At 29.9% G+C, this 13,445-nt stretch overlaps 2 protein-coding genes across 3 annotated transcripts; both read right to left on the bottom strand.

Moving 5' to 3' along the window:
• Nucleotides 1-12: 12 nt before the first annotated feature.
• LOC101248028 (premnaspirodiene oxygenase-like) lies at nt 13-2,527 on the bottom strand. The gene is made up of 2 exons (XM_069288000.1): nt 1,486-2,527; nt 13-1,028 (listed from the first exon to the last, which is right to left on the bottom strand). Exons 1-2 carry the CDS (start codon nt 2,374-2,376, stop codon nt 390-392), a joined length of 1,530 nt encoding a protein of 509 aa, XP_069144101.1. The 5' UTR covers nt 2,377-2,527; the 3' UTR covers nt 13-389.
• A 2,145-nt stretch (nt 2,528-4,672) lies between these two features.
• LOC101250138 (santalene and bergamotene synthase, chloroplastic) lies at nt 4,673-12,137 on the bottom strand. Of its 2 annotated transcripts, XM_069287915.1 has the most exons (14): nt 12,002-12,130; nt 11,827-11,879; nt 10,900-11,188; nt 10,305-10,458; nt 9,328-9,542; nt 8,862-8,982; nt 8,661-8,758; nt 8,269-8,480; nt 7,648-7,757; nt 6,438-6,536; nt 6,145-6,360; nt 5,686-5,827; nt 5,348-5,587; nt 4,673-5,260 (listed from the first exon to the last, which is right to left on the bottom strand). In XM_069287915.1, exons 1-14 carry the CDS (start codon nt 12,051-12,053, stop codon nt 4,940-4,942), a joined length of 2,322 nt encoding a protein of 773 aa, XP_069144016.1. In that variant the 5' UTR covers nt 12,054-12,130; the 3' UTR covers nt 4,673-4,939. The 2 variants fall into 2 exon arrangements, with proteins under 2 accessions (XP_069144016.1, XP_069144017.1); XM_069287916.1 differs by lacking the exon at nt 4,673-5,260 and having other exon boundaries at nt 5,356-5,577; nt 12,002-12,137.
• Nucleotides 12,138-13,445: the final 1,308 nt, after the last annotated feature.

The following is a 13,445-nucleotide window of genomic DNA, read 5'->3' as shown; positions in this document are numbered from 1 at the left end:
GTCAAATAATAAAAAAAATTTAGAGAAATTACATTAAAAAAAATCTCCGAAACTTGACAGCAAAACTTATTTAATACTTTAACTACACGAGTGTTCAAAATACCCCTTTATTATCAATCAGAACAATACATGAGGAATACAAGAAAAGAAAGGGGAAGAAAAAAAAAAGCAATTCATTTAGTGAATTGAAATAGAAAAAATAAGACTTTTCTTTATTACCAAGCACTAAATAGTCCACTTATTATTTCCTCTGTCTCATTTTTTATGACATGATGCAAAATTCAAAAGTCAAACTTTTTAATTTTGACCATCAATTTGGACATATAACAGAATAGTTTAACTTTCAAAATTCAAAAGATGTCATATAAACTGAGACAGACTAAATCTTGTTAGTCATATGGTGTAGCCACCAAATACAAGTTGTTTTTCATTGTAGCAGCAGCACCAAAACTTTCAGTCATATCTAAATCTTCTGGATTCATACCATTAGGAAGTTTCCAATCGAAATGATAAAGTAATCTAGCCAATGTAAGTTCACTACTTGCCGTACCAAATAACATTCCTGGACAAACCCTTTTTCCAAATCCAAATGCCAAAAACTCCATAGGAACATTGGATGATCCTTTGATCATTTTAACATCATCAACATTGTTATTGACATAATTATTGAATCGATCAGGCATGAATTTCTCTGGATCGTGCCAATATTCAGGATCTCTTCCCATTGCATACAAATTTATCAACGCTATTGTTTTATTAGGTATAACATACCCATTAATCGCGATTTCCTCTATTGATTCTCTTGGTAAAGCTAAGGGACCTGGAGGATGAAGTCTTAGAGTTTCTTTCACAATCAATTTCAAGTATTTCAAATTTTGTACATCAATATGATCAACTTTCTTTTTCCCTTTAAAAACCTCTCTAACTTCAACTTGGGCTTTTTTCATTATATTTGGATTCTTCAACAATTCAGCCATGGCCCATTCCAATAAAATTGATGTCGTGTCCGTTCCACCGATGAACATATCCTGTATTTCATATAAATTTCATAAATGATCATATAAGTATGTATTTCAGATAAATTTCATAAATGATCTATAACTATTTATTGATAATTTTATTTAAAATCAAAATAATTTATATTTTTATTGTAGAAAAAAAGCACAAAAGATGATAGATTTGGCTTAATTAATCCTATTTTTAATTATAGTAGAAAAAATTATAACTAATCGATAATTATATATTTATCGATAATTTTATTTAAAATCAAAATTTATATTTATAGTAGAAAAAAAACACAAAAGATAGACTCGTCTTAGTTAATCCAATTTTTAACCTTTCGATCACTGATATGTCTTTTAACTTGGCTTTAGCTGATACTTATGTCCTTTAATTCTATGTGTGCATAAGTAGACACTTCAACTTGTATAAAATTTGAACAAATATCCAACAAAATGTAACATTTTCAACAAGTTATGTACTTACCAAGATAACAGCTTTGACGTTATCTCTTGTTATAGGGACATGAAAATTGTGGCTCTCCTTCTCTCGAACCCTTAGAAGAAGGTGCAAAAGATCTTCCTCATCAACATTATTTTTTTGAATACTTTCTTCGTGTTGGTGGACAATTTCTTCTAGAAGGCGATCACATAATTCATGATGCATTTTCAGTAACTTTTGATTAGATCCTGTAATATATCTATCGAGAAACTTGAGGGAAGGGAACAAATCCGATATATTAAAAAGTCCCACTAGAGGTGTTATTTTTCTTATTGTAGATATCAATGAATCGGAATCTTTACAAGTCGTTCCAACGGTGGCCCTACAAATAATAGCACAAGAGAGCGAGTTGAGACACTTGTATACATCAATTAGGGTACCTTTAGATGATGACTCCTTAATATTTTTCACTAAACGCGAAATCTCCTCTTCCATAAGAGGATAATTCGAGTGAATTCTTTTTGTAGTGAGGATCTCTGATGTACAAATTTTACGCATCTGTTTCCAGTAATCACCATAGGGCGCAAAAGCAATATCTCCACCGTTGTAAGCCACAGTTTTCGAGACAAGGAGCTCGGGCCTATGAGAGAGGATAGTGTCACTTGTTTTCATCAATTCTTTAAGTATTTTATATGAAGAAATGACAATAGTTGAACGTTCACCGAGTTTTAGGTGCATCAACGGTCCATGTTTCTTCGATAACTCCTTGAGTGTGATGTAAGGTCGCGAAATATCGAGTTGGTGTAAGTTTCCGATGATTGGAAGTTTCCATGGACCCGGAGGCAAATTTTTTGATTTTTTGTGATTTTTAACGATCGCAAGAAGTAAAGGTAGGAAAATGAGAAAAAAAGTGAAAATAAAGGAGGAGACTTCCATAATGTGTTTAATTGACTATATAAATAAAAGAGGTGCTAATTTTGATTTACCAATATCTCTTCTAATTTATACAACAATTATCTTAGCAAGAATAATGTACAAGACAAGTCATGTGGGGTGGGTGGGCATGGCAAGTTTATTTAAATATCAAAAAGCATAATTACGAATTATTCCATAAAAAAGTTAACCCAAACACAACTTACTTATTAAAAATATTTTTTAAATAAATTAATCAAACACAAATTATTATTTTTAAAAAAATGTTCATAAAAATAAGCAGTTTTTAAGAGTTCGGAGTCTAAAGGGTACAAAATATTAACAAAAATTCCAAAATAGTATATAAAATTTTATATTAACCAAAACGGTAAAATCACTGAAAGAACAGCGATTTACTCCACCGGAAAAAACATAATCACTGCCGCTGTAGTGATTTTGCAAAATGTGATTTTTTTTTTTTAAAAAAAAATTGAAATCGCTACCTTAAATTTTTGACCAATAATCAATTCCAACCGATTTATGAACACGCTTAATTGTTTGTGCTTCCCCACAATAAATATTGGTTTAAGGGGTACTTTTTCCATTTAATAATTTTTATTTCATTAATCTTTTTGGTTAATCAAGATAATTTTATTAAGGGATAATGCCCAAGTACCCCTTAACCTATGCCCGAAATCTCAGAGACACACTTATACTATACTAAGATCCTATTACCCCCCTGAACTTATTTTATTAATAATTTTTTACCCCTTTTTAGCTTACGTGGCACTATCTTGTGGGCCCAACGATGGTTGACTTTTTCTTCCGAACTAGTGCCACGTAGGCTAAAAAGGGGTAAAAAATTACATATAAAATAAGTTCAGGAGGGTAATAGAACCTTAGTATAGTATAAATATGTCTCTATGATTTCGGGCATAGGTTAAGGGGATATTTGGGTATTTTCCCATTTATTAATTATGCCTCACTGTCCACGAGTTGTATTAATCTATTATTGAAGGACTCAAATCTTGCGAATCTTCACATTATTACTATAAAAATAATTCTCGTTTACCTATGCTGTCTCCCACTTGGTTAAAGAATCTTTGATCAGTTCGGTATGTTTGATTTTATATATTATTAATTTTGATTTATTGGTATTAGGTATTTAAATACGTTAAATTAATATGATATTTTTTAATTAATATGAATTTTAATTTTTAATTGTTTGATTTTCAGTTTGACTAATAAAAATTGCTTGTAAAATAAATATACGACCTCTTCGACAAATTTGACGTTATAAGATATTTCCTTTGTTCAATTTTATTTGTCATGTTGCACTTTTTGAAAGTTAATTTGACTAATTTTCAAAGTTAAATTAGATCACATTAATTCGATATTTTAGACAAAAAAAACTAGATATTCTAAAACTATATGAAAAATTACTATAAATTGCAATTTTTTGCTTATTAATATGATGAAAAAATACATCTCAAAAGTTAGTCAAAATTTTTATAATTTAATTCTAAAAATAGAAATCATAACAAAATAATACCGGATGAAGGAAGTAATAATGCAACTTTACAAATGCTCCTAAAATAGAAACATTAGTAACAAACATAAAAAGAACAATATAAGTGCAACACAATAATAAATTAAGAAGAATAAAGTTTTTATTTTAGATTTTGATATTTTGTATAACGTAAACAATGGCAGATCTAAGTATATAGGAAGGGGTGCCACGACACCCAATAACTTTGCAAGAATCATATACCTTGCCGGGATATTCAACTCTTCAACTAAGTGGATCAGCTAGTCTGTGCTAAAAATAATAAAGATAATCTAAAAAGTATGACCCTTTCTACCCACGTTGGTTATATGTTTTATGGGGGTTGTGAGTTGTTAGAATCCCCATATATCGGTGTTCGATACTACTCCTAAAATATAATTTAGCTCAATATGTTTTTTTTAAAAAACATTTCTTCTTCCTCAACTTTGAGATTATTACTCTAAAGGTTTCTCTTGAAAGAGATAGTACTCAAAACTGCTCATAAACTCTTTTGAAAATTGATGCTTCCTCTTTTCTTATATATAAACATTTCTCTTGGTAATACTTAGTTTCCATATATCATTTTAAAAAAAATGAACTCAACTTTACTCTTCCTCAAAATCAAATGCTCAAGTCTTACAACAAGTTTAAAAAGTTGTAAAAAGACTTCTTAAAATTGACTTGAAGAACTCTCAAGACTTGTCTCTTAACTCCACCTTTAATTTGATTTTTGAATTCAAGATTATGATTCATATCATGAATGATTTCTAGATGTTTAGTTGAGAATAGTCAGAATCAATAGAAAGTAAAGTATAGAGTCAAAGGACTTATACGGAGCAAACGACGAAAAAAGGATGGGGGCATCCGATCCTGGCACAGTGCACCAACCCCTAAAGTTCAGAAACTCCTTTTCGGTGGTGCATTGTTGGCGCGCCACACCGGACTCTCTGGCACATTCTCCTTATATTCAATTACCCAATACGAGTACATAAGAATATACTAAAAAGCAGCTCTTAAACTCAATACGATTATCTCAAGAATTCATCGATTATGGAGTGGTTTGTAAATGACTTGATTGATATGATGCTTGACTTTGTTTGGAGATCGAAACTCATCATGATCTGAATAAAAGAAATAAACCGCTTTGGTTGTCCTCCAAAATAAATCCTTCAATGCTTGTGGTACTTTGCTTCCTTTTCCTTTAGATTGAAGAACCATCCTTAGCAACTTTCTTCTATTACATTCAATTGTTTCCTTTATATGCTTTATAGCCTCTTCTTCTTCTTCTTCACATATTGTTCCTGACCTTTGCTTCATTACTAATTTCACCATATTCACTAACCTACTATCCGATCGTTCTCTCTGCACAAATTCCAATACAATTAGAATTGATTTCTCAGATGTTCCACCTTCACAAAAAAAAAAAAACATCGTTCATTCATTTATTACCTTGAAACTTTGTAAATCATTAAGAAGCCGCATGACTATGCCGGAACAATAGCACAAGTCTTGTATTTCATCATCACTTTGATAGTTGCAAAGATGAATTCCAACAACATATTGTGATGTTAGAACCATGCATTTTCCACCAAAAGTTGACAAGGACACACGCAAGTACTCTTCTATGCTTGGTATTCTTGTACCCCACTCTACTCTATCTACCAACATGCTATTTAACCCTTCAACAAACTACTCCACATATGTCAAATATTCATTATAAAAAATAATAATTTCTTTTTTCAAGTACAATTATATTAATTAAAAAAAATGCAAAGTAAACCCCATACCAATTCTATTATGTGATGTTTGACATTTCGTCCTTGCTTGATTTGTGCATTAGTTGCAACTTCCTCTATTGTATCATATAATGCTGTAAAGAAAAGTTTGACCTTCTCTGAGTGGAAACCTACATTTGTGTGTTCATCCCACCTGTAATATATAACATCGAATCCACACACATACACTTGATGAATGAAGAACACAACAACGTTCAAGAGAAAAAGATGAGAGATCTAGAGAGAGAAAAAGAAACCAATATTTCGTGGTAACACCCCGTGAGTAAACTTCCACGGCGGTGTGGTATATATATTAATAAATCAGAGTATTTTTGAACCGCGTGAACATTAATATATGACAGTATATCAAATATTAATCATGCTCCACAAACCTAACAATAACCACCAATGTTTCATGTAATTAATTTCCAAAAAAAAAAAAGATTAGATAGCTATTAATTAAAAGAGTACCTTTGTACTAATTCAATGATGTTAAGTAGTTCATCTTTGGATGCCAAATGTTCGAAAAGATCATCACTCAAAGTGAGAAACATGGCGTACTTTGCATACATAATTCGAGCATTGGATAATTCATGTTCGAAGAATACAGCAACACTAATTAAGTGAGTACGATATATGTATTCTTGTGCCAATCCCACTTGCTCTAGTCTGTAATCTTCGTACCACCTAACATTATTAGTCAAACAATGAATTAAAGCAATGCAATGGAAAAGATCTAGCTTGGCTCTTGTCAATTGACATACCTTTTCAGTTGTTCAACTTCTTCTTGGTATTGGGATAGCCCCAACTCAAATTCTTGCATTGAGAATGTTAACAAGTCGATATTGTTCATGCTGCCACACCTAGTAATAGAGAAAAAAAATAAGTAGGCCACCAACGACCCTCAGATTATGGATAAGTTTTGGGAGAGTAGAATCAAGCGAGGAACATAATTGTACCTGTAATATTTATCAATTGAAATTGAATCGGGACTCGAGAAGGTGTGTTCAATTTCAATTAGAATTTTTGGAGGCTGATCAACCCTAAACTCTAGTACATCTCGAATATTACATAAATTAATGAAATATTTATATAGAGTTCAAATCTAAATCATTTTAGTTCGAGAAATATGCCACTAACGACCCGAACAGAATTGTATCCGCAATATTTATCAATAAAATTACGTTTTTTTTTATTTTTTTGTGATTGTAATTTACTTTCACTTTGAAATTTGTTGCAAACAAATTGGCACGCCCAGTGTGATCAAATCTTCCCTCCATCTCTTCGCTCATAAATCAAATATGAAAATCTGAAGTTACAAAGGTGGAAGAATGAGTACTTCAACCCTTGTTTTGAGTATAATCGAGTTTACACTCCGACAAGTCTTGAAGCAGGGGACATTTGTAGACATTGAAATTTTATAGATTTCGAAAAGACGTGTTCAATTCGATTGGGACTCTAAAGGTGTGTTCGATTTCAATTGAAATTCTTAGAGACTACTCAACCATAAATCAAGTTAAATGCCTATATAAAGGGTATTAAACTTCCTTAAAAGGCATCTCGAATTTTCCTCAAAAGTCATGGAATATTCCTATAGGGGTCAAATCTAAATCATCCTAGTTCGAGAAATACGTCACTAACGGCCCTCGAATAATGGATAAATCTTGTGAGAGTAGAATCATGGGAGGAACAAAATTGTACCTGTACTATTATCAATAAGATATTCATATCTATGTAACTTTCGTCTTTCCCCATTTCCTTATAAGACATATAGAATATTTCATAAATTAATGAAATATTTATATAGAGTTCAAATCTAAATCATTTTAGTTCGAGAATATGTCATTAACGACCCGAACAGAATTGTACCCGCAATATTTATCAATAAAATTACGTTTCTTTATTTTTTTGTGATTGTATATGAATATATATTCATGAACGTTACACAAGTGATAGTTATATATAGAGTCATACCTATAAGCTGTTTTTAACATTTTGAAATTGTTCTCTTGATATGACTCGATATATCGTCGATTTTCCGCACGATCATATGTCACATAAAACATCCTCAAAGCAAGTTCCACCTAATTAATGTTTCTTAAATTGTAAGAATTCAACTTTTATAAGGAAAAAATAAAACAACAATAAAGAATATTAATACTCCCTCTGTTTCAAAAAAAAAAATGACCTAGTTTGACTTGGAATGGAGTTTAAGAAAAGAGATAAGACTTTTTAATCTTGTGGTTTTAAATTAAAGTTATGTCAAATGTATCAAAATGTCCTTTAATCTTATGGTCTTAAATATGTCAGTCGAAAATTAAAGTTAAAGTGTTGCCAAAAAAGGAAAGATATCGTTCTTTTTTAAACAATCAAAAAAGGAAATAGGATCATTTTCTTTAAAAAAGAAGGGAGTAATAATTAAAAAATATAGTCTTAAACTAAAGATATATATATAATATGTATACTGTACCACAAGGATAGTTAGAATTAGAGAATTGTTGAAAAAATAAATATATTCTTTTTCAAATTAAAAAAAAAAAGTAAGAGATATAATTAAATTTGTAATGAATCCTAAGTAGTCATATGAAATAATACCTCCTTCTTTGACTTGATATCGAGGAAGTCATTGTTTAAGAGTTTTTGTTGCATAAATATTCCTGTCCAATTGTTAATTTTATCCAAAATGTCATCTTTCTCATTAATAGTCAATTGTGAAGCTTTGTGGAGCTCAATGATTGCAACATCACTTATAAATTTCCCACTTGTTGAAAAAAAATGTTCTTCATCCACAAATTCTGCTAGTTCATCTGCAAATTAGTTGAATTCATTAAGGTAAACGTCAGAGTTTTTACTGATGATAACTCAGCTGATTAATATTTTAGTTATTATCTCAAACTGTCATATGTTTTCTTGATTTCAATTTTTTTCTAACAACAAAATTGACTTTTTAAGAAAATAATTATTGACTCGAGTTTTTAGTAACAAACCTGAGGAGACATTATAGTAGCTCATCCTTAGAAGTCGAAAAGCCATAGCACAATGGGTGACATTTGAGAAAATTTCTTCATTCTTTTGTTGCCATAGCCTATAAATAATTGACATTATTATGATATACTAAATAGTAAAGGTGAAACACCTAGAGATAGCCAATTATAAAATATGATTTTGATTAATTAGATTTAATTTACCTGTATATTTCTTCTAGAGCTTTCTTTATTTCTGATTTAAAATGCCGATGTACTCCAAGATTTTGAAGTGTATCAACCAAGCAAAGCAATGAATGTATCTTTGTTGGATACATAGTGGGAACTATGAGAACATAAAAGGCCAAAAAATGTTAGAAAGCAAAAAACAAAGATTTTTAATTATTAAGCCATTAAAATAAATACCGTTTATACTTACTGCCATACGCGTGTCATAATCTTATCCATTGATCCGACATTTATTCAATAGATAAAATTGTGTCACGTGTCCCTATATTTAGTCTTCCGTTAGAATAAAGAGCATATACATAATCTTTTTTCTGGACGATAGGGACACCAGTGTCCCAAAAGTATAAAGAAGAGTATATGTAGACCATTTATAATAATACGGGGATATATTTGTCCTTTTTTCCAAAAAAAAAAGAAAAAAGAAAAAAGAAACTATACATACCCCAATTTTTGTGTTGTTGCAAGATTGAATTAATATATTCATAACATTTTTGATCATGTTGGTGATAAATCAAGGCAGCTGCAGTAGTGGCTGGTGAATCAAATAATGAACCATTTTGTCTTTGATGTAACTTTATTATTTCCTTCCAATCACATAATTCACCAACTCCTTCACCCATATATTCAATATTCCTCGTGAATTCATTCTGTAATGCTCTAAGAATTTGCAAAATTTGTCATGAAATCATGAATATAGGAAAAGTAAAAAGTATATTCTAAAATACTTATATAGAGAGAGAGAAGAGAGGAAAGAATGAAATATGAGAGAGGCGAGTAAGAAAATTAGGGGGTCGTTTGGTGGAGTGTATTAAAAATAATAATGCATGCATTAGTCTTGTATATTATAGTAACTTATTTGGTATTTTTTTCTAATTTATGTATAACTAATACACCCTATTGTGTATCAAGGTGTGTACTGTTAATATCATGAATTACTAGATGTTAGCAATAATGCAACGGTTTTAATGCATGCATTAACTTAATTAAAGACTCAGTTGCCCCTCAATAACTTTTTTACGTGCAGGCAGCTGGTGGAACTCCTCAAAAGTGCCAGAAATCTTTTCTCCCCATAATAATTGAGAGTATCTTTGAAAATAACTTTTATAATGTAATGCATTCTATTTTTAATGCATCAAACCAAACGATGCATTAAAAATAATCTACATTGATTAATGCAAGCATAACTAATCAATACATGCATTGCTAACACAAATATTACTAATGCACTCTATTTAGCATTATTTGTGTACACTCTACCAAATGATCCCTTAATGTATTCTAGATACATATTAATTTTGACTGTTGTATATCTCAAATAAATAATATCTAATTTGACCCTTATTTAGTGCCAATTTAAATTTTTGAGCAACAACAATAATAAAATAATAATGTAAAATATAGTTTTGTTAAGGAACATACCTTTTAATCGTTGAATCTATTTTGTTCATTGCTAGATTTAAGTTTAGTTTTTCTGCAGACTTGATCATACTGGGAAATATAATTTCAAATCCTAGAGGTGAAATTTGATCCTTGTTATCAATTGCCCAACTCTGGGTTTCAATAAAGCCAAGGCCTGAAAGAAATAAAGAAATTATGTTAAGTCATTAAACCACTACTTCCAAATCTGTTTCTTATAATTGCTTAGTAACCAAACAAAAATAATGTAACTTTTTTAAAATTAAAATGTTAAAGAAATTATCTAAAACAATCTTAAATTATCATAGTCTCTAAAATTCTCCACAATTAAAAAAAAAAAAGAGAGAGAGAGAATAGCCTCTCGACTACATCTTTATCTCCTCTCTGATACATATCTCTATTCTCAGGTTTCATGATTTATTTAGTAATTTGAGAAAAAGACAGGAATCTAATTTATGTAATCTAATTCATATGCAAGAGTCGATTTAACTAATTTTTAATATCTTTTTTTAAAATATGTAGAAATAAACGTGACAAATAAAAATGAACGGCCGGAATAACATAATACTGATGAATTGAACAAATAAAGTCTATTAACCTCTTTTGATTTGCTCATCTCCAACTCTCCATTTGGTTAGTGCAAGCAAACATGCAAGAGTGGAAGAAAGTGAGTCCTTGAGAAGCAATGGATGGGTAGGGTTTAGTCCCCAAGATCCATCTTCTCTTTGATTTTCAATAATCCAATCCAAACATTGTGGAAAACATGGCTCATTTAGTGAATATTTTGAAGGGACCATAGCTACCCATGCTGTGTCATAGGAAGAAGGAGATAACTCTACTTTACTAAAACTTTCCCTTATTCTCTCCTTTGCTTCTTCAAAACCATCCTGTAATCATGAGAGACCGGATCTAGTTTGAGTTTTTCAAATATCATATACTTTGGGTTTTTAAATCTATAAATCAAATCAAACTAATAATACTTAGTTATTTCAACTTAGGATTTTTTAGGGTTCTTCCTGTAAAATATTCATACGAATGTATAATTAACTTTTTAGTTCTACCAAAATACAATACTATAACATGAAATATGATATGATGTGACTAATTACAGATTACGCTAAAATATTCAATCAAAACTAATAATGAAATTTGCATAAACAAATATTGCAAATAAATAAATCGTAATGAAAATAATCATAATTTTAAAATATTAAATCATGCAAAAATAGATCTAATAAGTAGTAATTAAACGACTACACATTAATAAATTTCAAAACTAAAATTAGGTTATATATTTTAATTAGGCTCTGTATATAGTGGATTTTGTAAGTCTTCTAGTTTTTTTTTTTTTTTGACTGACCAGTGTTGTATTGAGGTCAAGTCTAGTCCCCTCTACTCATTTTTTTTTGATTGATTTAAAAAAAGAATCTATATCAAAGTTGAATGATTATGTTAAAAGATAAAAACTATTAAAAAATTAAGTAGAAGAAATATTTATAAACTAAAGTGAGGGGGATCATCTTACCATTGATGAAGCAGTATTATAGCTGCATTGTCTCTGCCACATAACATGTGATCCTTTTGAACAAAGAGAAATAGGAAAAGCAAAGTAAATAATAATAATAATAATAATAATAATAATAAAAGAATACTTCAAAGTTAATATAATTGAAGTATTATTCTTGCAAAATGTTTCTTACTCAGTTTATCATGAGAAAGTGGTCTGAAATTGATTCTATAGCCAATTATCATTGTGAGGTGGGTAAAGAGGGAGAGAGCACTATGGAATATAAATATATACACACTAAGGTTTAGGTGAACGTGATAACCTCTATATTTGACTCTGTTTATCAGTTGAATCCTTCTAACTCATTATTTTGCCAGATGAATCCTTAAACTCATTTAAACACAATATTTTAAGCCCCTTTCTCATTTGATATGTGTACGTGTAATACACTCATTTTACACATTAAATCCCACGTCATTTTTTAATGACACATCGTTGTTGTACTTATTTTTTCAATGACACGTCAAAAATTACATTTTAAAAATAAATAATATTAAAAAATAAAAAGTACAATTTTTTCTCTCTTTCTCCCCCTTCCTACTTCATCATCTTCATTTTCACCTACCCTCTACGCCTCACCCCCCTCCAAAAAAAACATCATTTTCATATTTTTTTCTCTAAAGTTTTTTCAATCATAAAATATAATAAATTGCAATTAGCTCTTGCACATACATGTTTTAGGTTTCATTTAGATTTAAAAAATATCACTAAAAACTTCAAGTTGGAAATAAGTTATTTATGAGTAAATTCAAGCAATAAATCTTAAATTTATAAAAATAGTTCATGATATGTTCTTGCAAAAACTTTCTTTAATTTTATATTTGATGATTATGACAATGGATGTACGTTAAAGAAGAAGAATAGAAAAGGGGTAAGGGCGAGATGTAAATATGGGGCTGAAGAAAAAGAGAAAAAGGATGGGGAAGAAGAACAGAAAACGGGGGTGGGGTGAGGTGAGGTGGGCTGAAGAAGCAACGGTTTGGGATTTTTTTAAAAAAATTATTATTATTATTATTATTTTGTCTTATATTTTTAATAATTTTTAAATAAAAATATCGCATTCACTTGCTTTAAAGTGCATGTGGTCACACATTTATCTAACTCAGCTATTTTGATACCATATAAGTTTGTTCAATGGTGAGAGGGGTTTAGAAAATAGAGTTTCATCGAGTTTAAGAGTTCATTTGGCAAAGTGATGAGTAGAAGGATTCAACTGACAAATAGAGCCAAGAACATGAGTCTCCCAAGTCATTCCGCCTATTGAGATATTTGAGCCAAATTAAAACCAACTTAAAAAAATATGAAGAAGTTAAAAATGAAAGGAATTATGAATATACACAATATGTATGCATGTGACTAAACAAAGAATTAGATAGTAAGTTTCATGTGACACTGCAATCATGAAGACGTAAAAACGATTCAAATTTTATAAAAGTTTCTTAACAACTTACATTTATTTATATTCAAAGTTGAAAAATTAAAAATAAAAGCATCAATTGTATAGTCGAATGACAACACATGCATCAACACCCTCTTTGGAATCTTTTTGTTTGTTCTCAAACAACACAAAAAACTTT

The sequence above is a fragment of the Solanum lycopersicum genome, chromosome 8 (genome assembly GCF_036512215.1).
Source record: "Solanum lycopersicum chromosome 8, SLM_r2.1".
In the NCBI taxonomy this organism is placed as follows: Eukaryota; Viridiplantae; Streptophyta; class Magnoliopsida; order Solanales; family Solanaceae; genus Solanum; species Solanum lycopersicum.
Note: the sequence above shows the minus strand (reverse complement) of the source record. Positions and strands in the feature narration are given on the sequence as shown.